Source organism: Balaenoptera acutorostrata, chromosome 11 (genome assembly GCF_949987535.1).
Source record: "Balaenoptera acutorostrata chromosome 11, mBalAcu1.1, whole genome shotgun sequence".
Lineage (NCBI taxonomy): Eukaryota > Metazoa > Chordata > Mammalia > Artiodactyla > Balaenopteridae > Balaenoptera > Balaenoptera acutorostrata.
This window is the reverse complement of record NC_080074.1, coordinates 105,718,524-105,744,089: the sequence shown is the minus strand read 5'-3', so window position 1 is coordinate 105,744,089 and position 25,566 is coordinate 105,718,524. Positions and strand designations below refer to the sequence as shown.

General features: G+C 62.1%; 2 protein-coding genes across 3 annotated transcripts in view; one reads left to right on the top strand and one right to left on the bottom strand.

Moving 5' to 3' along the window:
* Window positions 1-25,566, top strand: part of CACNA2D4 (calcium voltage-gated channel auxiliary subunit alpha2delta 4) — an 83,830-nt gene that overhangs the window by 43,725 nt on the left and 14,539 nt on the right. Inside the window, exons 24-26 of the mRNA XM_007178651.2 lie at window positions 3,067-3,162; window positions 5,073-5,200; window positions 8,431-8,511. Coding sequence (XP_007178713.2) covers window positions 3,067-3,162; window positions 5,073-5,200; window positions 8,431-8,511 — 305 coding nt within the window. The remainder of the gene's footprint in view (window positions 1-3,066; window positions 3,163-5,072; window positions 5,201-8,430; window positions 8,512-25,566) is intronic.
* LRTM2 (leucine rich repeats and transmembrane domains 2) lies at window positions 11,291-25,199 on the bottom strand. Of its 2 annotated transcripts, XM_007178641.3 has the most exons (5): window positions 24,890-25,199; window positions 19,258-19,459; window positions 18,538-18,671; window positions 15,756-16,346; window positions 11,291-13,381 (listed from the first exon to the last, which is right to left on the bottom strand). In XM_007178641.3, the coding sequence occupies exons 3-5, from the start codon at window positions 18,602-18,604 to the stop codon at window positions 12,927-12,929; spliced, it is 1,113 nt and encodes a 370-aa protein (XP_007178703.1). In that variant the 5' UTR covers window positions 18,605-18,671; window positions 19,258-19,459; window positions 24,890-25,199; the 3' UTR covers window positions 11,291-12,926. The 2 variants fall into 2 exon arrangements, with proteins under 2 accessions (XP_007178703.1, XP_057411841.1); XM_057555858.1 differs by lacking the exons at window positions 19,258-19,459; window positions 24,890-25,199 and having other exon boundaries at window positions 15,756-18,619.

Sequence of the window (25,566 nt, the reverse complement as noted above, 5' to 3'; positions counted from 1 at the left end):
TTGACAGTGCGCTGTGCAGCCTCCAACACAGAGTCGTTAGGCGACCCCAGCAGCCGCAACATCTGAGCCTCGAGGAAGAAATACTTCCCCTTGGCAACGCTTTGGATATTGCCTACCTCATACACTCACTAAAAAACACCGATCTAGACACTGAGAGAAATTGGGTAATAGCCTGCAATGAATTGGGCTGGGGCAAGAATATGAAAAAAGTTAGAAGTGATGAAATATAAGCCATATATAATAAGCCCACAGCTACTGGTGAAATGGTGAAAAGTTGAAAGTTTTTTCTCTAAGGTCAGGAACAAGACAAGGATGCCCACTTTCACCACTTGTATTCAACCTAATAGTGGAAGTCCAAGCCATAGCAGTCAGGCAAGAGAAAGAGATAAAAGACATCCAAATTAGAAAGGAAGAAGCAAAACTAACTCTATTTGCAGATGACATGATATTATAAATAGAAAACCCTAAGGACTCCACACAAAAAAACTATTAGAACTAATAAACAAATTCAGTAAAATTGCAAGATACAATTTCAATTTCAATATACAAAAATCAGTTGTGTTTCTGTACACTGATAACAAATTATCAGAAAGAGAAATTAAGAAAACAATCCCATTTACAATCACATCAAAATAATAAAATAATTAGGGATAAATTTAACCGAGTTGAAAGATTTATACACTGGAAACTATAAGACATTGATAAAAGAAATTGAACGTCCATGGATTGAAATAATTAATATTGTTAAGATAGCCATACTACCCAAAGCCATCTACAGATTCAGTGCAACCTCTATCAAAATTCCAATGGCATTTTTTTACAGAAACAGAAAAACCCATCCTAAAATCTGTGTGGAACCGCAAAAGATCCTGAATAGCCAAAACAATCTTGAGAAAAAGAACAAAGCTGTAGGCGTCATGTGCCTTGATTTCAAACTATATTGCAAAGCTACAGTAATCAAAACAGTATGTTACTGGAAAAACAAAAACATAGATCAATGGAACAGAATAGTCAGAAATAAACCCAGGCAGATATGGTCAATTAATTACAGCAAAGGAATCAAGAATATACAATGGGGAAAGGATAGTTTATGCAATAAATGGTGTTGGGGAAACTGGACAGCCACATGCAAAAGGATGTATTTGCAAATCATATATCTGACGGGGTTAATATCCACTATACATAAAAGAACTCACACAACTCATTAGCAACAAAACAATCTGATTTTTTTTTAAGGGCAGAGGAACTGAATAGACATTTTTCCAAAGAAGATCTACAAATGGCCAATAGGGACATGAAAAGGTGCTAAACATCACTAATCATCAAGGAAATGCAAGTCAAAACCACAGTGAGGAACCTCCCTGGTGGCACAGTGGTTAAGAATCCGCCTGCCAATGCAGGGGACACGGGTTCGAGCCCTGGTCCAGGAAGATCCCACATGCCACGGAGCAACTAAGCCTGTGTACCACAACTACTGAACCTGCACTCTAGAGCCCGTGAGCCACAACTACTGAAGCCCACGTGCCTAGAGCCCATGCTCCGCAACAAGAGAAGCCACGGCAAGGAGAAGCCCGTGCACCGCAACAAAGAGTAGCCCCTGCTCGCTACAACTAGAGAAACCCCACGTGCAGCAACAAAGACCCAACACAGCCAAAAATAAATTTAAAAAAAAACCAAACCACAGTGAGATGTCACCTTATACCTGTTGGAATGACTATTATCAAAAAGACAAGCAATGACAAGTGTTGGCGAGGATGTGGAGAAAGGGGAACACTTGTGCACTGTTGGTGGGAACGTAAACTGATTTTGACACTATGGAAAACAGTATGGAGGTTCCTCAAAAAATTAAAAATAGAACTATCAGAGGACCCAGCAATCCCACTTCTGGGTGTTTATCCAAAGAAAACAAAAGCAGACTATTGAAGAGATATCTGCACTCTCCTGTTCACTGCAGCCTTATTCACAGTAGCCAAGACATGGAAACAACCCAAGTGTCCACTGATGGATGAATGGATAAAGAAGGTGTAGTGTGTATATTCAATGGAATATTACTCAGCCTTTAAAAAGAAGAAAATCCTGCCATTTGCAACAACATGGATGAACCTAGAGGGCATTATGTTAAGTGAAATAAGTCAGAAAAAGATGAATACTGCGCGGTATCACTTATATGTGGGATCTAAAAAAAAAAGTATAACTCATAGAAACATGGAGTAGAAAAATAGTTTCTGGGGCCAGTGGTGGGATACATGGGGAGAGGCTGGTGAAGGGCACGGACTTCAGCTGTAAAATGAGTAAGGCCTGAGGGTGGTGATTCTAGTTGGAACACTGGATTGTGTAACCGAGATTAGCTAAGGGAGTAGAACTTAAATGTTCACATGCACGCACCGTGTGCACACACGCGCACCCGCAATGGAGGGAATCCTCTCACAACGTGTACCTATATCAAATCACCATAATGTACGCTTCAACTATCTTACAGTTTTACGTCCGTTATACCTCAGTAAGGTTGAAATTTCAAAAAAGGTGACTCTCCCAGATGGGTCATGGTCCTCACGGGGCCGCTCGGGGACCGTGAGAAGGATCAGCGCCCTCCAGCCCGCGGGCTCTCCCAAGGCTTGTTGGCAAAGGCGTGAGGTCTGCCCAGACGCCTCTTGGTGGGTGTGGACAGTCTTCTCCTTCCCCATCTCAGGAATAAGGCAAACATTTGAAAAGGGCTTCACATGGCGAGGTACTAAGTGTGTGCTGGTCACAAGGAGTTACTTTCCTTAGGTCCCGGGACAAAATCTCTCTTCCTGGGTTCCTTCTGTCTTCCAGAGCTAACTCCCCGCAAAGCTGCGTGCACGCAGAGGGGCAGAGGCCCAGGGGACCCACGAGCGAGGGCAGGTCCAGCCCAGGGATGCTCACAGCGGACGGCCAGCGTGCGGCATCCCCCGAGAGACCAACCCACCTGCCCCCACCCACCCCAGTCGGAGGGCCCGGCGCTGGGAGAGGCCTGCAGGTCCTCCCGGTGCCCCCATCCCTCCTCCCCGGGCCCGCGGTGACGACTTCTGCTCTGTCTGCCCGCAGTGAGTCCGAGCATGTGGTGGACATGGCCTTCCTGGGCACCCGGGCCGGCCTCCTCAGAAGCAGCCTGTTCGTGGGCTCCGAGAAGGTCTCTGACAAGTGAGTCCTGCCGGAGGCCAGGGAGCGGGGTCCCTGGGGTGCCCCTGTGGTTTGCGGGCAGACCTGTGCTGGACTCCAAGAGTACGGGGGGAGGAAGGGTTCGGGGTTACAGACTGGGACAGCCGGAGAAGCACCCCTTCCAGCCAGGCTTGGTCCCATCCTGGGCTCATCCCCATTCACTCCCAAGAGGGGAACCAGATGCGGTCTTCCCGCCGGGACAGATCTCTGAGCGATGGGCTGAATCTTCCGGCCGCGCCCGTCCTTTGTCGACAACTTTCCCCTCCCCCAAGCCCGAAATTCTCAGATGCGGGTAATTCTGCCCCCCCACCCTGGAGACAGTTCTGGACGTCACAGCTGGGGGAGGGCAGGGGGTTGCTACTGGCATCCCGTGGGTAGAGGCCAGGGATGCCGCTGCACAGCCCGCAGTGCACCGGACGCCCCCCAGCGGTGCTGAGGCTGAGAAGCCCCGCTCCCAGCAAAGCCACCCGGGACCAGCCCACCAGGGAGTCCCACCCGGCACTGCAGCAAAGGGGGTGCCCGGGGGAGCATGCTGTGGGTAGGGGAGCAAAGCCACCTGCCACTCTGCAGACCACGAGACTCAAGTAGGTGGGCCCGCCGGGCACCTGGGGGGAACAGCCAAGAGGTCTCCTGCACAGACCTGACCCCAGTGCCCTCGCCTCCCGCCCACCCACAGCCCCAAGAGGGTGCCATCCGGGGGGTCTTCCTCACGGACTCCAGGACAGACCCGCCATTTCCGGAAGCAGAGGCTTCTAGGCAGAGGCATTAAGTGGCCCTCCCCCTCCCCACTCCCCCCCTGAGAGGTGGAAACCCAGGAAGCATCCTGCCTAGCCAGCCCTTCCTCCGCCGGTTAGAGACACGACAGGTGACCCAGGTGGGCCAGATCCAGTGGGAGAACTGCAGGCTCGCCCGAAGGCCTCGAGCCACCTGGGAACTTTCCTCCCCAAGCTCACCACCCTCATCCCCTTAAACTTCCCCCCCCTCAGTAGGAAAAACGCACATCCACGTCTTCCTGTGGCCCAGGCTGGACCGGGGACCACACCGGGCAGTGTGAGGGGAGGGTCTCGGATACCCCTGCACCCTCTCCAAAAGGCTTCCGAGAACGGAGGAGGGAAGTCGGTAGAGACAGACCCTCCTGAGTCATGAACCAGCCCCACGAACGGCCGCGCGTGCACTGCACACCTCCAGGGGGCGCCCCTTGCCTGGCCCCTGGCGTCGGTGCAGCCCCGGACAGTGCAGCCAGGCAGGTGGGCTTCTGAGAGCCCTGAGCCAAGCATGCCCAGAATCAAACCTCAGTTGTCCACCGGCAGGTTATCCACACTCACTCTTTTAATCCCTACAAGATTCTCCCTGCTTCCCTCCCAGTCTGCTCTGGGCCAACACTCCCTTCTGTCAGCGGGCTGAGCCCAGCAGTGCAAAACCATAATTAGCAAGGTAGAGCTGCCCCCCTAAAGAAGACTCTACTGCCTGTGGCAGTAGCTGTTGCAGTAACCATTTGGGGGAATTTATGACTCTCTATGACTATACAGTTCCCTCCTGCAGACGTGCTAATCAGCTTGACAAAGAGAAATTAGGCTGTACCCCAAAGAAATAAACCCTGCAGGCAAGGAGTGTACAGAGAGGTGGAAAGGCTCTTTCATCACACAGGCCCTCCACTCTTCCTACAATGTGCCCTCAGACGCACCAGCATTCGATTCTGGAAAAGGCAGGAACTGCTGGGGATCATCCTCTGGGGCAACTCCCATTCAAGGGTTAATCTTTTCTTCTGCAACCCCACCAAGGCAGAGGGGAGTCGCTCCCCGGGCCCAGCCGAGTTGACCTCGTAGGAACGAGGAGATAGGGAAGACCGTGCTCCCGGATCTGGGGCAGGTGCCAGAGCCTTCTCCTTGCAGGAGGTTCCTGACGCCGGCGGACGAGGCCAGCACGTTCACCCTGGACCGCTTCCCTCTGTGGTACCGCCAGGCCGCCGAGCAGCCTCCGGGCAGCATGGTCTTCAACCTCTACTCGGCAGAGGGACCAGGTAACCCACACCCCAAGCTCCAGGGCGGGGGGCCAGGGCATCCCGCCTCCCGCCGCGCTTGGGGTGGGAAACCGCAACGAGATACAGGACCGAACGTCCAGACCTCGGCGTCCCCTCACCCCGCTGGCCTCCACCTGCGCCCTGGGTGGATCATTTCGTTCCCTGGCCGGCTATCAACGATGCAGTTTAAAAGTCCAACCGTAACAAAGGAAAGGGGTTTGACCCGAAAGTCAGGAAGAGCTGGATTCTAGCCCAAATTCCGCATAGGAGGACATTGGGACAGTTGGTCTCTGGAGAGTCTTGTATTTCCAAACATCTGAGTGTTTCTGAGAGTTGCTCAAACCACGAAAGGAACAGACCTTATTCCGTGGGGGGCTGCCGTGCTGTCTGGAACAGACTATATCCCAGGAGGATGGCTGAGCCCTGGCCTGCTCCCCGGCAGCTCCCGGTAATAACGGGCGCCTCCCGGCCGCCAGGCCGCTGGGGGCTGCAGGGCGTGAGGTGATGGCTGATGGGGCCCCAGGCACCCAGCCAGCACAGGCCTGCTAGTCCGAGGGCCAGGGGGGCTCCACAGCCCTGGAGCCCCCAACTCCCAGCCCGGCCCCCACGCTGAGAAATAACCCGAACAGGAAACGGTAAGTGGCCTTAACAGAGCGCCAAGAAAGCCGCACAACGTTTAGGACACAAAGGACCTTGGAGCTGCAAAGCCTCACCCTCTCAATTCGCACTTGAAGTGACCACGGCCCAGAGAGGGTCCCAGAGTCACGTCTGGGGGTCCTGACCTCAGCACCGTGGGGTGAGGGGGCCTGCAGGTATCCTCGTCGTCCTGGCCGAGCGAGCCAAGGTTGGCGGTGAGGAGGGGAGACGTGGGGAAGAGGGCGGCCGGGAGCCGACTTGGGATGAAGCCGTGTCCTCCCTCCAGGCCGCCCGTCCGCCAATAGCCTCCTGCCACCGCCGCCACCAAAACCACCCTCAAGCCGCCCGACGGGAACCTCCCCGAGCTGAGCTGCCGGCTGGGGAGGCCCAGGCCCCGGGGCCCCGCCCGCGGCTGCAGGCAGCACCTGCCCTCCGGGTGCCCTTCCTCCGCATCCTCCGCCCCGCGTGTCGCTGACCTGCTTTACAGACCGCTTCTCCACGTGCCGCTCATCCGGTGTGCGCGCCCTCTTCTTACACAGGGAGAGTCCGGGGTTCAGAGAGCGCTGTGGCTCGCCCGGACCCCACAGCGGGGGGACACCGGGGGTCTCTCCGCACTTCACTGTGTGTAAGGTGCTGCGACCCCAGGGCACGCCCGCGAGGGGCCCCTTCCCGCACCGGAACCGGCGCCGGAGGCAGCTTCCCCTTCCGGCGCCACCCGGAACAGGAGGGCCCACGGCGTCCCGGGGGGTTCTGGGGTGAGGCCCTGCCCTCCCCCACGGTGACGGGTGCCCTCCTGCCACAGTGTCGCCGGGATGGGCCTGCGGGCTGCCGGGGGCTCTCTGGGGCGGGGGCAGGAGGGTGGTGGGCGGGAGCAGAGAGGAGATGAGGAGGGGCGGCCGGCGGCCGGGCGGGGGGGGACCCTGCTCGCTCCCATCCTCCCCCAAAGGGAGAAACCGACAGTTTTAATGGAGGGGTTCCCCTGAGGAGGTGGAGGGGCGGCTGCAGGGTGAGGGGAGGGCCCCGCCTGCCCAGGCTGACGGCAGCCCTCCGCCTGGGCCTGGTGGGCGAGCTCTGCCCACGCAGAGCTGCGTTTTGCAGTCGGTGCTGAGAAACCTGCCAGCACAGAGCAGAGTCTCGGCGAAGCCCCGGCGGCTCAGGCCTGGTGCCCCTGCATCCACAGCCCTGCTTCCTGGGCCAGCCCCTGGGCCTGCCCCCGGGCCTGCCCCCCTACCACCTGGTAGCGGCTCATTCACCCGGGTGCCTGGTGACGCAGGCCCTGAGATCCCTGATATCCCCAGAGACCGCGTCATTAGCGCCCCACACCTTCGCTTGGGCGTTTCCTCCGAGCCCGCGGAGCACACACAACGGGTCTGTCCTGAAAGCAGCTTGCGGCCGGGAACGGCGCGGGGGTCACCCCATCAGGATCCTCCAGACGTTTCTAGAAGCAAGGTGGGGAAGCCAGCTTCTGCGGCTGTCATGGTCTCTTGTGTCTTCGTCATGGCCAATTCCTAGAGCCAAGGACGACCTTACATTGTGTCAGTTCCTAGAAGCAGAGTAATTTCTGATTTCTGTGAGATACTTGGTTCCAGCGAGGTGGCATGGGTAATCCTGGCAAAACAGCAGATACGAGAAACCGGTGGTGGATTTAAGTTTCACTATGACTGACACTGTAAGAGTCTCACGACCTGTTGGTTTCAAGCAACGTTTGATGTAAAGATATTCTAACAAGCGAGCACGTGGTAGAACTGTGCCCCTTTCTCGGGGTTTTTAGTGATGCACTTGATCCGTAGACAAGAGTGCCTTTTCCAGGGCTGTAAAATCCAGAAGCCGCGGGCATGTACTCGTCCGCGCCCCTCAGAGCCAGAAAACTCTGTGCTGATGAAGCTGCCACCTGAATTCTGCGCCTGGCAGCCTGGCTCTCCTAAGAGGTGCGGAGGTATCTCCAGGCAGGTCCCGGAGCCTGGCTGTGTCCCGGACGTGCAGCGACCAGCTGGGCAGTGGCATGCAGGCCATCAGGATTCATGGGGCACCTCGGACGTGTCAGATGCCAGCCAGCCTTCTGTGCCCATCTCAGCCCTGGCGTCTGGCTTCCCGAAGGGGCTGTCATTGTCACCTTGACTCGTGTAACTGATGAAGAACAACGCAGGGTCAGCCAGCACTGTGTCTGGGAGCACAGCCCGTCCCTTGCTCAAAAGGGCCTCTTGATGCCACGCGAGTCTCCTGGGTGGGTCCCTGCGGGGTTCCCGAGCTCCAGTGGGGCAGCTGCATGCAGACAGCTTTGCGGCCCTGAGACAGAGCAGGCCCGCAGCGTCAGGGACCCGATGGTGCAGCGCTGTCCAGGCGGCCAGGGGCCACCACACACTGACCTGGCAGCTTCGGAGCTGCATGGAGAGGTCGGCGGCACCCAGCACATCAGAGGCAAGTACGAGGCGCTCCGCAAAGACCCGAGGTGGTGGTAGCACGCAGCCTCCCGGGCAGCCCCTCGCTCGCTCAGGGAACGTCCCAGCCTGCTGTTTAGTGGGCTTCCCAGCCCACCCCACCACCCCGGCGCCTCCTCAGGCGCGGAGAAAGTGACTGGACAATTTTTCCCCCAGAAAATGCAGGCAAGCCGATGGTGGTGACCGTGAGCACAGCTGTAGCCGTGACCATGGACAACAAGACAGCCATCGCTGCAGGTAGGAGCTGCCCCTGGGCCGTGAGGCCGGGCAGTTGTGAGCCCGAGTCGAGAACGAGGCACAAGTGATGGAGGCGGCCCTGCGCGTGGTTTGCGGGGCCACAGTCTGTATGTTTTCCCAGATGAAATGTGGGGCGGAGGGGAGGCGGAGTTTTCCTGAGCCATTTTATTTATACAACTGTGAGGCCTTAGATCTAACAGAATTCATGCAGTAAACTGAAGCCCAGAGAGGTTGAGAGATCTGCTCAAGGTCACACAGGACAGAGACTGCCCAGACCTCCTTCCCACCCTCTTCGTGTCGCTTCCGCCTCCACTGCCCACTGAGGGGAGGAGTGGGCTTGTGACTCAGACCCTAAAGCCCGAGCCCGTACGTGAGTCCAGTGCTCTCGTGCATGTTCTCATCCAGCCCTGGGGTGACCTGGTTTGGCTCCACTTTACAGATGAGGAAACTGAGGCCCAGAAATGTTATTTGCCCAAAGTCCCACAGCTAATAGTTAATGAAGCTAGAATTTAAGCTCAGATCGCCTCTCTTGAAGGCCCAGGATCACGACCCTTTGTTGCCATTGGCCACAGAAGCCATGAGAGTACCCGGGGAGCCTCACGAGCTGCCCCAGCTTTGTAGCTTTTTGGAGCCTAAGAAGGGCCTTGGCACCCCTGCCCACTCATCTGAGAGCCCTGAGGATCCTGCCCTCGCTCTCCGCGTCTCAGACCCCACCGTGTTCTGAGAAGCTGTGAGGTCCTCACAGCTCTCAGCCATCCTGGGCACTGGGGTCGGGCGCCTGCATTGTGGGGGACCCCGCAGCTGCCAGGGGCAGGCGAGCGGGCCCCTCGTGTCTTCTCCCCCAGGCTGAGTGCCGGGCAAAGGGCAGGGAGGAGCGGCCCGGCAGGCAGGCTGCCCCTTTGTCCGCCCGCCCCAGCAAGGGCACGGCCGTCCACGCTGGGATGGAGGAGGGAGGGAAGGGCTTGGTCTGGTTGCTCGGAGCCTCGTTTGGAAACACGTGTGTTACGGGTCCTGAGGCTGCGCCGCCGGGCACTTTGGGGGGACCCGTGCCTTCCCAGCCGCCTTTCTGTCCTTCGCCTGGCCTGCTAATCCCAGACCCTAAAGACTGTCCCGTAGCCCCCGCTCCCTCCATGACGTGGCCTTCTCAGCTCCCGCACACCCGAAATCCCAGCAAATAGAAGGCACGCGGGGTCAGCCTGCTGGCTGCGCTCCCCTGCACTCTCCAATTATTTGACATCATTTTTAACTCAGCGCTGCATTAGAGCCAGGAGGGGTTGCCATGGAAACCGTGTCCGGGTGCCTCTGGTTTAACTCACTGCAGACAATCGCTCTGACGCTCGGGGGGCATGGATGGGATAGGACAGGGCTGAGGCACTGGAGACCTTTATGCTTCAATTATTTTTTTTCAGTCTCCTTTTGTAATTTCCTCCTCCTAGCCTGTGGCTCCGCCTCCCTGACCCTGGACCAGCTAGCCTGCGTGTGCTGTGCTGGCAGTTCCTTTCCTCGTGCGTTCTGTGACGGACAGGCTGCACGTTCGACGTTTGTGCCCTGGGCTGGGGAGAAGGAGGAAGGGCAGCTAGGGGGACAGCCAGGGGCCAGGCAGATGAATGAGGCGGCGCCGTTTAACCTCTAAGCAGGTATTTCTCAACGGTTCACGCAACATTTCTAGGACTCTGCTGTTTAGATCAGGACCCACTTTCAAGTCTCTGCGCCCTCCAGGCCCCGCTTGGGAAACATTGCCAAGTGCCACAGGGGTGCCACAACCTGCAAGTGTGTTTCCCAGCCCAGCGGCCTCTGTGCAGAGCGCCTGCTGTCTGGAGCTGCCTGACGGCTCCTCTCCTCGGAGTTCCGCCTGCGTGCGCACGGCCCAGCCTTCAGACCGCGGGGCGCGCTCAGGACAGTGCATCTGCGCATTACCCACACCTGTGCAGGCTGTGCAGGCGGTGCTCTGCCTCCATGGGGCCTGGCCTCCCAGCTCCGCTGTACCAGTCAGGGCCGCAGGAGGGCACCTCTCCCCAGTTACCCCCACCCAGGAAGGGGTCCAGCCGAACTCCTGGAACAGGGACCTGCTGGTTCCCGTCTCCCGGGGATTAGCTCCTGGCTCGCTGGGGTGTCACCCAAGGGAGGGCTGCTGGCTAGAAGAGAATCCCATCTTGGTCTGAAGACTGTGACCCATGTAGCCCAGGCCCGGACAGTCAGGCGAGGTGGGGCACGCGGGCCTCAGGTGGGCGAACAGCCGGAGGCCTTGCCGTCCGCTCATTCCCCCCCGCCCCCGCCCCAGCCCTCCGGTCCATAATTCTGATCCTGCGCCTGCTGAGCCCTGAGGAGGGGTCGTCTGTACGTCAGCCTCAAAAGCACAGGACATTAAATGGGGCTCGTCCTGCAAACCCAGCGACACCCCTCCAAGGCTGGTGAAACCTAGTCCCCTAAACAGCTCTCGGGGAGCCGCCCCTCCCGGTAGGCAGCAGGGTCCCCAGGGCCAAGGCGCGCCCCCTACCCCGTGGCCGTCTGCCCTTGACCGCAGGAGAGCCTCGCTCGGAGCGGGGCTGGGAGCAGGCCCGGGGCTCCGCGCTCCCCCGCTGCCCTCCCGGGGGCGCCCCAAGGCCAGGCCTTGGGCGGGAGCTGCCGTCCTCCTGGGGACACTCTGTGCACCTATCTGGGGAGGTCAGGGGGCAGGAGCCACCGTCCCGGCTCCTGGCTCCTGCGTCCCCTCCCGCCCAAGGAAACCAGGAAGTACATAGGAAAATACAGTCTTTATTGGTCATCTGAAACAACAAACCAGAAATATAATTTTGCCTTTAAAAATCTTCTGTCTTAGGCTGGAGACACCACCACTGACAACGTCCAGCCTTCCCTGACCCCCTCTAGAAAACCCCCAGGCCTGGTGTCGGCCGGCGCCCCAGAAGGAGGGAGACCGCAGGCCAGCCCGGTGGGCAGCCTGCGCCCGGCCCCCTCGACCCCTGGCCTGCCTCAGAGCCATGTTCTGACGGCCTCCCCCGGGCCACTCCGTAGACTCCCAGCCGTCGCAGAGCCAGAAACTGGCCTGCTGGCCCCTGACCCTCCGTAAGCGGCGGGGAGGCTGACGTCCGGCAGAGGGAGGCCCAGGACTCACCGGGATCGCACTCCCCCGGGGGGCAGACATCGGAGAGGGGGCCGGTGGACCCCACCCTGCACTGCCGCCTCCCACGCCCACCCCCAGCTTCTGTCCCTTTGGGGGGGTTACAGGTAACGAGCAGATGGGCCCCTGGGCCCTTGCTCCGGTTTGGGCCCCAGTCCAGGTGCCACGAGGACTCCGGGAAGCCAGACTGAGCTGACAGAACGCTGGGAAAAGGACCCCATTACTGAGACCTCTGAGCAGAACCGGGGGGTCCTTTCCCTGCTCCCGGGGTCTGTTTGGTATATGCTGGCAGGAGGGTCACAGAGGATGAGCCAGTCCCCGCCCTGAGGTCACGGGCCCGGAGATGCTGAGGGTGGGGCATGGCAGTGAGAGGTGCAGAGCAGCGGTTCTCGGGCCGCAGGCTGTGGGAGTGGGAGTGGTGCGGGTCCCCACGGGGCCTGGCAGGGACGTACTTCGGCAGCGCTGAGGATGAGTCCGGTGGTGCGTGGCCGGGCTCTGGGGAGGCCACCGTCCACACACGCCGCAGCTTCCAGGCCTCTGGGCAGGCGTCCCTGGAAATCCCAGCAGGAGAGGTGTGAGCGGGTTACCATGGTGACGGGCAGTCTCATCCGGCAGCACCACCTTGGCCTCTTGAGAGGATCTGGAAGGAATCCTTGTGCCGTGGGTTTGGGTTTCTCCCCATCCGCTGCAGGAGGTTGCATAAGCAAGCAGGAGGTTGTGTGGCCCGAGGGCCGAGACCACGGGGGACGCCTGGCTCTGCCCCCCGAGGTCCCACGACCTCTGTCCCTACGTGACTATGTGTGTGACGCCGAGCTTGAGTGAGAATGACTAGTGACCCGGAGCTGGGTGGCTGGTGATGCAGGGACAGATGGCTTTGGCGAGGGCGTGGTGCTGGGTTGCCAAGTGCTGGTCCAGATGGCTGGGCTGGTCTGAATGCACAGTGGAACCAGCCATCGGGAGCTGGGCCCAACATCTTCCTGGCTTAGAAGAGAGTCGCAGAAACCGGCCCCGCACCCCCTAGATGCAGATGAGGTGGGGGGCGTCACCGGCTGTGACTGTGCCGGGAGCCGCAGGGGCACAGGGGCGCTGGGTCCGGGAGCCTTTGCTCGCACACACGTCTTTTCTGCCCATGGTCCAGAGCGTTGGTGGTCCAGCGAGGAGCGTCAGCATACTGGTATCTTGCGGACACTCCGGAGTCCGTGGAGACACGGGCCCGTCTGCTGGCAGGCTGGGAGGAAGGTGGAAAGGGGGCGGGAGAGGCAGGGCTGGCGTGCCCCCCCGGCCCCTCCCTGGGCTCTCAGGCCACAGAGGAGATCTGCTTCTGGTCTTCGTGCTCGCCCTCCGGGTCTCCCATCAGGGGCTGGCGCTTCTTGAGCTCCCGATGGTACTTGGCCATGAGGGAGGCGTAGATGCAGCCGTAGGCAGCGGCCACCACCATCATGATGCAGACCACACCGCAGACCACCCCCGCGATGATCACGGTGCCGATGGCCCGCCGCACGCTCACGGGCCGCGGCCTCTGCTTCTGGGGGCAGGCGGTGCTGGGCTCAGGCTCGGGCTCGGGGCCCGGCTTGGGCTTGGGAGGCTCCGGGCTGGCCTTGGTGCAGGGCGGCCCGGGGACCTCCAGCCCGGCTGAGCTCTGCTGGCCGTCCAGCTGGGAGCAGTAGTTGAACATCTCCATGGGGACCGCGCGCATGTCCTTCCCCCTGAGCTCCTTGGGCAGGGTGCAGGTCAGCTGATCCAGGCGCCCCCCTGCATCAGGAGAGAGAAAGGGGGGCTGAGGCCGGCACGCCCTCCTCCAGCCCCAGGTCCCCACACGAGGCCCGGGAGGCCGAGTTTCCATCCGCAGCACTATCAATCCTGGAGTCACGGCGACAGGAGAGGAAGGGGAGAGGTTAGGGGGACTGGCGTGCGGCGCCCAGTGACAGGGAGGCGGGGACACGTGTCACGGCGTTTAACCCGCGCAGAAGCCTCATAAAATGGACAGTGTCCCTGATCCCACTTGATAGAGAAGCAAACATTTCCACCTCTCCTGCTACCCAGAGTCAAGCTGGCCCCGGGTGCTCAGGAAAGGGGGGCCAGGAGCCCTGCCAGACAGCAGCCCGTGCCTCTCCTAACTGACCTCTCCACTGACCGCCGTCCGTGACCGCCGGCTCTGTTCTCCCCAGCGACTCCGCCCCCGCGCTCCTCCCGCCACCGCAAAGGACAGAAGTCAGAGCCTCGGCCCTGCTCCTCCACGAGGGCGGGACCTTGGTTCCTAAGGCTCCTCCTTGGAAGAGGGAGAGGAGGGCCCAGGGACGGCAGTTTCCTCCTTGAGGGCAGCGGTGGCCCCCTCAGCAGCCCGGCCACAGCACCTGTGAGCGCAGGGGCATCTTGGGAGGGCACCCTGAGAACCCCCGAAGGCAGAGGAGGGCGTGCGGGCAGTGCAGGCTCACCCCGCTACCGGGGCAGGGAGAGTGCAGAGCACAGGTGGGGCGAGAGGAGGAGGAGCTGCCCAGACGCCCCCCTTTTGGCCTCTCCCGGCAGCCCGAGATCTAGACGCAGGCGCGACCCCCACGGAAGCGCCTGGGCTCCTGCAGCCCCGTCGCCGCAGTCTCCTCACACAATAGACACCAACCTTTCCCGGGTGCGGAGGAAAAGAGCCAGGTTTTTTGTTTTGGTTTGGTCTGGGTGTTTTTGGAGGAGTGCATGGCAGGAAATAACTCTACTAGTGAAAAGTTCCTAAGATGTACATTCCCCCTCCGTCCCCTTTAGCTCCCGATGACCGATGACTGTCTGGAGGGGCAAGGACGTCCCCTCCAGATCACACATCGCTCTGGCTCTCCAGACCCCTGTCCAAGGCTTACATCCCGTGCACTGTGTCCAGGGCCTTTGCACAGGCGGGGGCTGGGCGTGGAGATGAAGCCACCTTACCTCCCGGCTCCAAAAACCTGAGGCTGACTCCCTCCCGGTCAGGTCATCTTGCGCGAATCACTTTACTTATTTAATTGCTTATGAGTCTCGATTTTCTTGGCTGTCAGTAAGAATGGCCATCTCAGCTGCAGTTAGGGTTCAAGTAGGTCATGTACATGGTAAGATATTTGGAAACTGGAAACCATGCAAGTGTTATTATTTCTCCTCTCACAAAAACGGGAGAAATTATCACAGTGACTAACATTTCATGGCACTTTATCGTTTGTAAAATGTTTTTAATTAACTAACGTGATAATATTATGCAAATAATTAAATTGTGGAAACACTATGAAACAAAAGGAGTAAGACTTTGACGAAAGCATTAGCGCTCTTTTCACATCGATTCACTCATTCAGCAAATATTCATGGAGCCCTACTTCGTGCTGGACACCAAACTGTGTCTAATTAAGGCCGGTTAACATTATGACTTCCACCAGCAAGTGGACATATAAATGAGTAAGTTTTATTGCGGACTCACTTTACGCTGAGTACTTTTCCAGACGCTTTCCATGCGTTACCTACTTAATCTGCACAGTGATTCTCTGAGATAGATATTGTTGTTTGCCCCATTTCACAGACGAGGGTACAGCCACAGAGAGGTCAATCAACTCTCTCAAGATCACACAGCTAGTAAGTGGCAGAGCCACGAGGCAAACCCAGATTTGGCGCTTTTAGCCAGTAGGCTTACTTCTTTGCCCTCCTTGTCCATTTCATTTAATCATTTCGAAGGTCATTTTAGAACTTTCCCAGGTCACCGAAAGGGGGAGCATTTGGCTTCTTAGTGAAAGCTTTGATAACAGAACTTCTAGGGAGAAGGAGTTGAGATCATCATCAAAAAGAAAATGTGAGTGCACTTGTGGCTTTGAACTCTGTTCCACCCTCCCGACACTGTGGGTACTTAAGAGGTGGCTGCATTATTCAGAGGAGCGAGGGTGGTTTTATCCCTCCTCCTCCCGGGCCAGGGAAGCCTAGAGGCAGAGGACAATGATACTGTGTGTTTAAGTCCATCCCGAAACCTACAGAAGTGAGAGCAAGTTACAGAGGGTCAGCCTGAGGAGACAGGGCAGAGAAAGGCGGCTGGGAGCGGAGGGGATGGGAAGGAGGGGGCCGCGGAACCCCTCTGCCCGCCGCTGGCCAGGCTGGGCCCACTCCTCCCGACCTGACCCGTGCTCACCTCGGTAGGAGAACCACTCTAGCCAGTGCTTGAAGTCCCGCAGGTGGCAGTCACACTCCCAGGGGTTGTCCCCCACCTGCAGCAGCTGCAGGCCGGCCAGGGGCTCGAAGGTCCGCCGGTCCAGACTCTGCAGGCGGTTGGCGCGCAGGAACAGGGAGCGCAGGGCGGGGAGCCCGTCGAAGAGGCCGGGCGGGAGCCGGGCCAGGCCGTTGAGGGACAGGTCGAGGTGGCGCAGGCGCGGCAGGGGCCGCAGCAGCTCGGGGTCCAGGGCGCGGAGGCTGTTATTGCGCAGCTGCAGCTCCGTCAGGTTGGCCAGCTCCCCGAAGGCGGTGCGCGGCAGCCCGTCCAGGAAGTTGTTGGAGAGGTCCAGCCGCTGCAGGCCCGACAGGCTGGCGAAGGCCCCGCCGGGCAGGAAGCTCAGCCTGTTGTTCAGGAGCAGGAGGGTGCGGGTGGCGGCCGGCAGGTCCGGGGGCAGCGCGGTGAGGCCCCGGCCGCTGCAGTCCACCTGCAGGCCGTGGCCGTCACACGTGCAGGGCAAGGGGCAGGCGGGGAGGGCCTCCGCCGTGCACAGGGCAATCCAGCAGGTGAGCCCTGGGGGACAGACGGGGGATGGAAGGACAGCGGGGCGCCAGCTCCCGCCGCCTTCCCCTCCCATCCAATTCCCAGCACGCGGCCTTGCACTGATCCCCTCTGGTCCAACCATGAGCGGTGCCTTAGCGCTTGCTGACCACGTAAAAACAGAACTAACCCCCCGCAGCACGTCCGTGTGGACGGACACCGCCGGGCACCCGGGGTCCCCACACGGCGGATCCCCTCGGGAGCCTGCCCCCCGCCCTGACACCACAGACGCTGACGCGACAGAAGATATGAGGGTGTCAGAGGAGCCACCCCATGTTCCTCTCCCAGGGCCGCTGCCATGGAAGGATTCTGTCCAGAGAAAACGGCTCTGCTTCCTTCCCCTCTGCGCCGCCCCCCGCCACCTGGAGCTGCACGGGGCTGACGGCGTGCATGGGAGGGGCCGCGCTGCACGCACGAAGGGGCACACCGACCCCTGCCACCACCTCCCTGGTCTGCGTGAGTCCCACCTCCAAGGTGGGCCAGCGACTCAGGGTAAGGAGGGAGCCCGGGCCCGCCTAGGACCCACCCCAGAGACCACTGTGGAAACGGCGGAGTGAGACGCCAAGTTCCACGTCCACGTGGAGGATGCTGGGGCGTGAGCCCCGTAAGTTGTGGGCCCGGAGCAAGTCCCACATCTGTTCTGACTCTACAGCCGCCTTGCCCTTAGCCTGGGCTCCTGTCCCCAATTTCCGCAGGACAGATCTGTTGACAGAATTCCTTTCACGGTCCCATGTTTTGCCCAGTGCCCCTGTGGCAGGGCTGCAGGGGGACGGGTGCTCAGAGAACAGTCCCACAGGCAGCTCGTTCCGTGGCCCACCCTTCTAAGAGTGGCTGCAAAGCCCCCAACTGTCCCCAGGGTGTCCCTGGGGAAGGGGAAGGGAGGATCCCACCGGGCCGGGAGGAAAGGCCCCAGCCGAGGAGTGATGGCCGCTTGGCTCCACCTGAAGGGGCAGCAGCTGCCCTGACCAGGGTCTGGAGGGGACGGTCCTGAGTCTGTGTCTACTAGGGGTCTGGTGTCTGGTGTCCCCAAGGGCAGACCCTGGCGGAACAGGGCGGGACGGTACCCCCCGTTCCTGGAGGGTCAGTGACTCCTGAGAGGCACCTGCCAGGCTGACACCTGAGCGTCTTTGTTCTCGGGGGGAAATGAGCACAGGCACGGCCATGGACGCCAACTGGAAGCCCTTCCGGCCACCTGAGGTCACCTGCTGGGCCGCTGACCCTCCCGCTCTCTGAGCTGTCTGCGGCCAGGTCAGCCTATCAGACTACCCCCGCCGTGCCTTCTGGAAGTCACCTGAATTCCTCAGACCTCACTTTCCCTGGAAAAACATTCAACCCATCCAGCCTCCCTCTCAAAAGGACCAGCATAACTACGGGTCACTGCCCCCCACCTCCAAGAAATTCAGGCTGGCGTAAAAGCTCTAGTGACAAGAAAACAGAGCCCTGTGTTGCGAGGTGTTGAGTGATTCGAAAGGAGGTTGAAAGGGGAGCTGGGTCCCTCAGGATCAGCTGCTCTGCGCGGTGAATAATTCAGGCTGCTTGTGTCTTGGGGCGGCAGCATCACAGGGCTGACCGTGCGAGGACAGAAGTCAGGCTGAGGGGCGTCTCTCGAGACCATTCTTACCTCTTACCCTGTAGCCTTGACCCTTCACCTCGTGAAGAGAATTCCCAGGGCTTCCTTCACCCGACAGCTCACGAGGTTCCCTTGTGGGAAGTGGGCGGCCTTGGTTTCCCTATGTGCAGGAGGAGGGGCTGGACCCCCTCCCTAAGGTCCCTTCCAGTGTCACGTCCCCAGAGCCCACTGGTTCCTTCCGTCCCGGAGCTACGGGGGCTGAGCCCTAAGAGAGGCCTCCAGGCCCACGCAGCTGATGGCCGAGCAGGGAGAGGGAGGTTTGCCATTAGAGAAGCAGGACTTGCAGGGGCTGGGCCACTGGGGGCAGGAGCAGACCCACCTGGGGGGGCAGAACTGCCTGTGGAGCCCCTGCTCCCGACCCGCCCACCACAGAGCTCAGAAGCAGCTCTTCCCCCGGCACCGCGGGCAGGGCTGCGGGGACGGGGCCCTGCTTCCCAGACCCAGGCCGTGGACGCCTGGGAAGCGCATCCCCGCATCGCCGCAGCTGGGAAGAGCATCCCCGCATCGCCGCTAAGCCGACCCCCCTCCACTCACAAGAGATCTGCCTCCACAGCGGGGCAAACCAGGTCCTCAGCTCGGGGCCGCTGCCCGGGGCCAGCATGGTGGCTGCAGGCTGTCCGGCCCTGCACCTCGAGGGGGAGAGGAGCCCCTAGTCCGCTCGGTCAGTCCTGAGAGAGAGGGAGAGAGCGCTGAGTGGAAGCAGGTGTCAGGCCGGTCCAGCCCGGGGTTAGCACGCTGCCAGGCCCTGCACCTCGAGGGGGAGAGGAGCCCCTGTCCGCTCGGTCGGTCCTGAGAGAGAGGGAGAGAGCGCTGAGCGGAAGCAGGTGTCAGGCCGGTCCAGCCCGGGGTTAGGCAGGGGGCCCGGTGTCTCTTTACCCTCCGCTCCTGTTCGTCTGGGCTCTGATTCCCTGGGCGGGGGTGGGGGTGGGGGTGGAAAGAGGAGCCAGGGGGCCGAGAAGCCAGGAGCCTCAGCCTCCCTCGACAGCGGGGGCGCGTGGAGGGGCGGGCGGGCGTCCCGGGAGCCCCGGGGCCGCAGACAGTGCTGAGGCCAGTGCTGGGCGAGGCAGGAGCCGTCCGCCGCCCGCACCCCTCACCTCCCACCCAGCCTCTGCCCGCCGCTTCTCCTGTCTCCCTGGACGATCTCCTAAACGTGTTTGGAGCCACGTGGCCTCCGCTGCCTCCGGGCTTCCCCCACGTCCCAGGCGCGGAAATCATCCAGGGCCAGCTGGCTCCCCAGCCCCACTGCACTCTTACCATGGCCCCCGAGGAGGCAGAGACCAGGCCCCGCGCAGGGGCGGCCGTCGGCTCGCGGGTGAGGCCCAGGCCCGGCTCTTGCCACGCGGAAGCCCCCTGCTTGCCCTCCGCCGTCTCCCGGGGGGTGAGCGGCCGTGCTCTGTCTTCCGCCGCCGGCAGGTCGGGGACAAACCTCATCAGCTCGGGGGCTCTGCTGCAGCCGCTGCCGTCGGGGGACAGGGGAAGGAGAGGGCGAGGCTGCAGCGCAGAGAGCGGGTCCTCTTCCCGAGGGGCGAGGGGCCTCCCCTGGCCCAGGTGACCTGCCCTGCCCCAGCCCAACGGCACAGGCCCTGTCCCGGTCCCGCTCCCTTCCAGACGCAGCCAGGGCCCCGTCACAGGGGCGGGAAAGGGGACTGCGGGCCCCCTGCAGCCGGCCCAGCGCGAGGTGGCGAACGGACAGCGATGGGCCGGCAGCCTCCCCTGCTCGGTGGCCACGCTGGACCCGGGGGCTCCGGGCTGCAGCCTCCGGCTCCCCTCCCACAGCCGCCTTAGTTCTGGGAGCCCGAGGGGCCAGTGGCAGAGCAGAGCGGAGCTGAGGGGTGGGAGGAGCCGCTGGGGCCTCAGCATCTGAGCAGGGTCTCCCTCAGGCACCGGGGGCCCCTCCCGTCTCCTCCCCCCTTACCGCTGCCAAGCAGCCTCCGGGCCCCGTGAGCCCACGAGCGCCGCAGCCCCGGGGGCCCTCAGCTGGGCCCCGGCAATGGCGCCCACTCAGGATGGGGGCCCGCCGGGGAGGGGGACCGCTGGGGGGGCCTGTCTGTCGCTCTGGGCTTCACCCCCCACTCAGGGGGCTCGCAGCCTTGCAGGGGCTGCAGAGCGACTCGCACTGGGCAGATGTGGGGCGAGGCGTGCAGACCCACATGCCTACAGGATGGATCCAGGGCCCTGGGCTGGGGGTGGAGGAGATGCCCAGAGCAGCTGAGTGGTCTTTTCCAGCTACCCTCCCAGGTCCAGGTCCCTCGGGCTCCTGGCTCAGACTCTCAGGTCAGGGAGGGCTCTGGGTTCGAATCCCTGCTGGCCGCTCCCTCACTGTGTAACTTAAACAAACCACGGAAACCCTCTGGGCCTCGGTTTCCTTATCTCTAAAGGTGATGACCAGAACACACTGTCCTCCGTGAGGGTCAACCTAATCAGGGGAGGAGAGTTAACATTTGCTGAATTCAGGACACATTATCTTGCAAGACAGTCTCGGGGACTCCAAGCTTGGACTTGAGCCCCAGGTAGACGTAGGGAGACGTCAGTGCCCTGTGTCTGCGGGGAGGGGCGGCGGCTTACAGCGCGTCTGCGGGACCTCTCTTTCTTGGCCCCCCCAGTCTCACACCTGGGTCTCCTTCTCTGTGCCTGGGCCCGTGCCAGGCCAGCAGCCGTCACATGGCGGTCACCGTGGGCTGCGCTCACACGCAGCCTCCCAGACCTCCATCACCGAGGACGCTGCCCACCCTCTCCGTGGGCCTCGGCCCCGACCCCTGGAATAGTCCTGCACCCCTCTCGCCAGCGAGGACCCGCAGGTCAGCAGCTCACAGCGCCCACACGGTGTCAGGCGGGTCAGCGGCCCGCCAGGCTCAGAGATGGAGACCAGCACGCCTGGTCACACGGCCGGTCAGGGACGGAGGCCCGCTCCCTGGTGACTGTCCCCCAGCAGTGGCCCCTGGGGGGAGACACGTGTGTGCGCTGAGCGGGGTGCACACACGGGCTCCCAACACAGCATGTGATGCAGACCACCCCCCCAGAGAGCGTGCAGCCAGGCACGTGCTGACACACACACGCACATGGGTGCACTCACGCACACGCTGGCAGCCCTCCAGCATCCTCAGATGCTTTCACTCCCGCAGTTCCTGCGTGCCCCCGGCAGACAGATGCACGGGGGGACCTCCAGCCTAGAAGCAGGGTCTAGAGAATCCCCCCGAGGGCCGCCCCCAACCCAGGACCCTTTCCACACTCAGACCCACGCCCTGGGATCTCTGGAGAAACGTGACGAGAACAAGGCCCCCCAGGTCCATGGGGATGTAGCCTGTGCTCCCTGGGGACCACAGAAGCACCCCTCAGGCGCTGTGGGGTCCAGCACCCTGCCCTCCAGCCCACCTCCAACCCAGCACCCCTTCCGGCCCCCAGAAGCATCTACCTCATCAGGAAAGGGGTGACCTACATTAGGATGCTAGGAGCACAGCAGCTCAGGCAGGCGTGGCCACTGCGGAATAAATTCACACCATCTGGGAGGGAAGTCCCCACCCAGGTGGGAGAACGACGGGCCACGGAAACGAGTGAGGTGGCGGTCTTGGGGCTCCAAGCCCCACAGCCTGTGGGCATTTCTGTCCCAGTGCCAGGGACAGGGACACAGAGAGGAGGATGGACCCAGCGGGGTCCTCAGCCTCCTTCACTGGGCTCTGCTGAGAGAATCAGGATAGAGGATGGGGCTGAGGAGCTGCAGGCCGAGGGACCCCGCCCCCAGAATAGAAGCAAGGGCTCTGTGCCCCAGCCCTCTGCTACTCAAGCGTGGTCCACAGACTATCGGCACCAGCCTCGCCAGGAACTTCCTAGACCCAGCCCAGGCCGACTGGGTCGGGATCTGCCTCTTAGCAAGATCTCAGGCCATTCACGTACCTGGTCACGTTTGAGAAGCACTGGGCTAGGTCACTTCTCTCCCGGCAGGGCAGACCCCGGCACCTCCGGGGAGGCCCCGGCAGGGGATGGCCGGGGCCCGGGCAGCGGGGGGCGGCGGTGACGGGGGATGCTGACGGTAACAGCTCCTGCAGGAGGGCTCCACGTGGGGAGAAACCATGCCCGCAGGGAAGCACCCGTGTACGGGCTTTCTGGGGTTAGAAGCGCTGTTAACACCGTTTTGCGGATGGGGACACTGAGGCTCGGGTCACGTAGTAACTTGCCTCCGGGCAAGCAGTGGAAGAGTGCAGCCTCGGGCCCAAGCGGCCCGGCGACAGAGCCACCAGCCAGCGGCCTCGCAAGCCTGGAGGCCGGCTCTGCCTGACCCGCCTGCGCGGAGGCTCCTGGAGCTGGAGCAGGGAGAGGGCTGCGCCCTCTGGTCTGTGCCGCCCTTCACGGCCCACCGGCCCTTCCTCGCCCTTCCGCTGCCGCTCTGCGCCCGACGCGGGTGCTCTCATCAAGCCGGGTCGCCCCCTCCCCGCCAGCCTTCTTCCCGGGGGCGTCACAGATGCAGTGGGGAGAGGGAGGCAGGGGTGTTGCTGGGGAGTGGGGGGGCGCGCTGAGGTGAGGAGGTGGGCTGGGAGCTCCGCGGGGGTAGCAGCAAGAGCAGAAGGGCCCACGGGCTCCTGCGGAGTCGCATGGGGTGCGGCAGCCCCCGGAGGCCGGGGTGGGGGTGGCGGGGACGGCTTCCCTGCCCCACGGGAGGAGCAGCCTGCCTCGCTCCCACCCCCGCAGATGCCCCGGTTAGGGTGGGAGCCCTGACCCCTCTGTGCTTCTGCCCCCCACTCCTCCTCCGGGCAGGGTTGGCTCAGTCTCCAGCCAGAAACCTCCAGCAAACCCACGCGGGCCTGGTGTCCACGCCCTTCCTCTGGTGCTGCGTGGTCACGTCCGTCCCCCCAAGTCAGTGTCCAAGCCGCACAGCCATCAGCGCCCACTGTGCCTTGACCTGGGGCTCCTGCCCCCTGGGACGTCTTGCTGGCCTGCCGTGTCCCCCCTCCCCAGGGACCTCCCTTTGGCCAAGGTTCCCCAACCCGGGACAAGGCCTCTGTGCCCCTTCACTGTGCAGACAGGTGAAGGTCACGGGCTAGCGAGAGGCAGGGCCGGGACGGAGGCCACGCCTGGGGCTTTAAGGGCAGCATCTTCCCACCCACCCAGCGGGACTGAGAGGCACCCGGACAGCGGACAGGGGGACAGCGGACAGGGGGACAGCGGACAGGGGGACAGCGGGCGCCCACGCTGAGCCCTGGGGTGCTGTCCAGGCTGCGCGCCCCACCTGCAGCCGCCGGTCTGGCCTTCCGGGCCCTTCCCACCTCTTCCCTGCCTGGCATCCCCGTAACACACACGGCGCAGGCAGCGCGGAAGCTGGTTTTTTTAAATCTCTAAATTTGTACTTGGAACAGACAAACCCCCTGGTGCATTTTTAAACGCGTGCCCCGTTCTCATGCCCGCCTTCCTGCAGCCTCGTTTCCTTGTCATCCTTCCTTGTCAGACATTCCCAATCCCAACCAGACCCTCTGGGAAGCGGAACAGAAAAGCTCCCATCACCCCTCGCAGGAGCTGCTCTTGGGCCCGCGGGCCTGGCTCGGGAGGTGGACCCGGGCAGGCAGGGTGGAGAGGCCTGATCTGTGTAGGAGGAGGGGGGAGGCCTCCCCAGACACCCCAGCCCTAAAACACCCCCCTCACCGTGCCCCTCAGCTTTGGGGGCTGGAAATGGGAGCAGGGTTTGCTTGTCCCAGGCGCAGCTTCCAGCCAAACCTCAAAGGAACCAGATCGGTTGCTGAAGAAGCTCCCCGTCCTCCTCCTGCCCCCCCCCCCCAGCTGGCTTCCCTGGTCTCCCTCTCTTGGCAAAGCTGGATGGAGCCTGTGCCAGTGTGGAGGGGGACACGGCCGCGGGTCCCCTCCCGGCTGCGCTCCCCGGCCCATCTCCACACGCTCAGCCCACCCCCCGGCCCTGTAGTTAGCTAAGCTGCCGGGTGTCAATCTGAGCCAGACCAGGCAATGCCCCAGGCGGCCTGACAGCCAGGTGCCAGTGTCCCCACCAGCCACCCCAGACAGGCGGACAGCAGCTCAGGGAGAGGACAAAGGGCCCCGAGAGTGAGCGGGGAGGCTGGGACTCCCGGTCAGACAGCCTCTATCCTAAGTTGTCCTGCCCCGGCCACGTACCACCCACCCCAAGCTGAGTCCACCCCGCCCCCCAAGGCCGCCTGAGCTCTTCGTAGGTAGAGAGGGTGTGCAGCTGGGGGACCCCAGCCCCACCGGGCCTGGGCGGGCTGGGGGCAGAGCTGGAGCCTCGAGGAAGGGCCGGAGGAAGGGCTCCAAGGCTCCTCTCCCGCATCCACTCCCGGCCACGCCCCCCATACGAGCCGGGGACTCAGGTCCAGCTGGGGGGGCCCTCTGCACCCCTGTCCAAGGACAGCCTCCTAGAGGCCAGCACCCCTCGCTGAGGGCGTCCTGTAGAGGCCGGTCAGCACCCCTGGTCCCTCCCCACGCTTCGGCGCCAGCCCTCCAGCCTGCCACCACACAGACGTCCTCTGTGCCGGCCCTGTCACCAGCGCCCCCTTTCCCCTGGCACCCAAGTCCCTGGGGCTGGCTGCCGAGCCGGGCATGCAGGCGGCACAGGGCTCCTGGCTGGCGCCCCCCATGCTGCAGGGACCGGTTTCTATGCCACCGGGCCCGTCATCTGGCACTGGCAATGCCTCCTCCCCCTCCTTCCCCCGCAGAATCCCACCTCCTGTCCCCAGCACTGGGAGGTCAGAGTTCCCTGTGTCCTTTGGCTGCCCAGGGGTCCGGTCCTGAGCATTGCCCCAGCCCCAGCCACTGCCGCCAGGCAGGCGGCAAAGCAGCTGTCCGTGCAGGCAAGGAACCCAGCGGAGATGAGCTCGGGCCCCAAGCCTGGCCCCTGCACCCCCCGCGCCCCTGCCCAGCGCACGGCACTCACCTTCCGCACCCCAGCGAGCGCCCTGAATCAAGTGGTCTGAGCCGTCCAGTGAGCCCCTCCTGGGATTCCTGGAGAAAGGAGACAGCACGCGCAGCGGCACCAGCCTGATCCCCCAGCAGGACCTGGCACGCAGAGCCCCGGCGGGAGGAACGCCTGAGGCCGTCTCCCACGGCGGGCAGCCGGGTCAATAACACACCGAGGAGGAGAGGGAGGGACGCGGGAGCCGTGGAGAGGGGCAGGCGGGGAGGGGGAGCGCGTGTGCGGAGCAGAGAGCAGCGAGTGACAGCGGGGGAATATCCGTGATGACAGCGACAGGCGCGCACACGGGAAGGCGGGCCCGCGGAAGGCGGGCACACGGGCGCACACACACCGGAGGCGCTCACCCCTGAAACGCTCCCATTTCAGGGGGAGACGCGGCCGTGAACTCCAGCGGGAGGAGGACTGTTTACCAGGCCCCTCTGTTTTCCCTCCCCACCTCCGCAGGCTCTCCCTGCCCCGGCTGCCGCCCCCTCTGGCTTTGTCCCCCCTCCCCTTGCCTTTGGGGACACAGGGGCAGGACCCAGGGGACAAAGGCCCCGGGAAGCTGGGTCTGAATCCTGTTCGGAGGTGGGAGCAGTATCTCCCACCCTGCCTGCAGGAAGGGAAAGCTGATCCGGGTCTCTGTCAAGGGGCGGCTT

What these genes read in the sequence shown, in the direction of transcription:
- LRTM2 (XM_057555858.1), bottom strand. Translation starts at nt 16,458, where the DNA reads ATGGTTGGACCAGAGGGGATCAGTGCAAGGCCGCGTGCTGGGAATTGG. An exon ending in AGAGTGGTTCTCCTACCGAG is followed by an intron (nt 13,382 to 15,755) that starts GTGAGCACGGGT and finishes CTCCTGATGCAG; the next exon opens with GGGGGCGCCTGGATCAGCTG.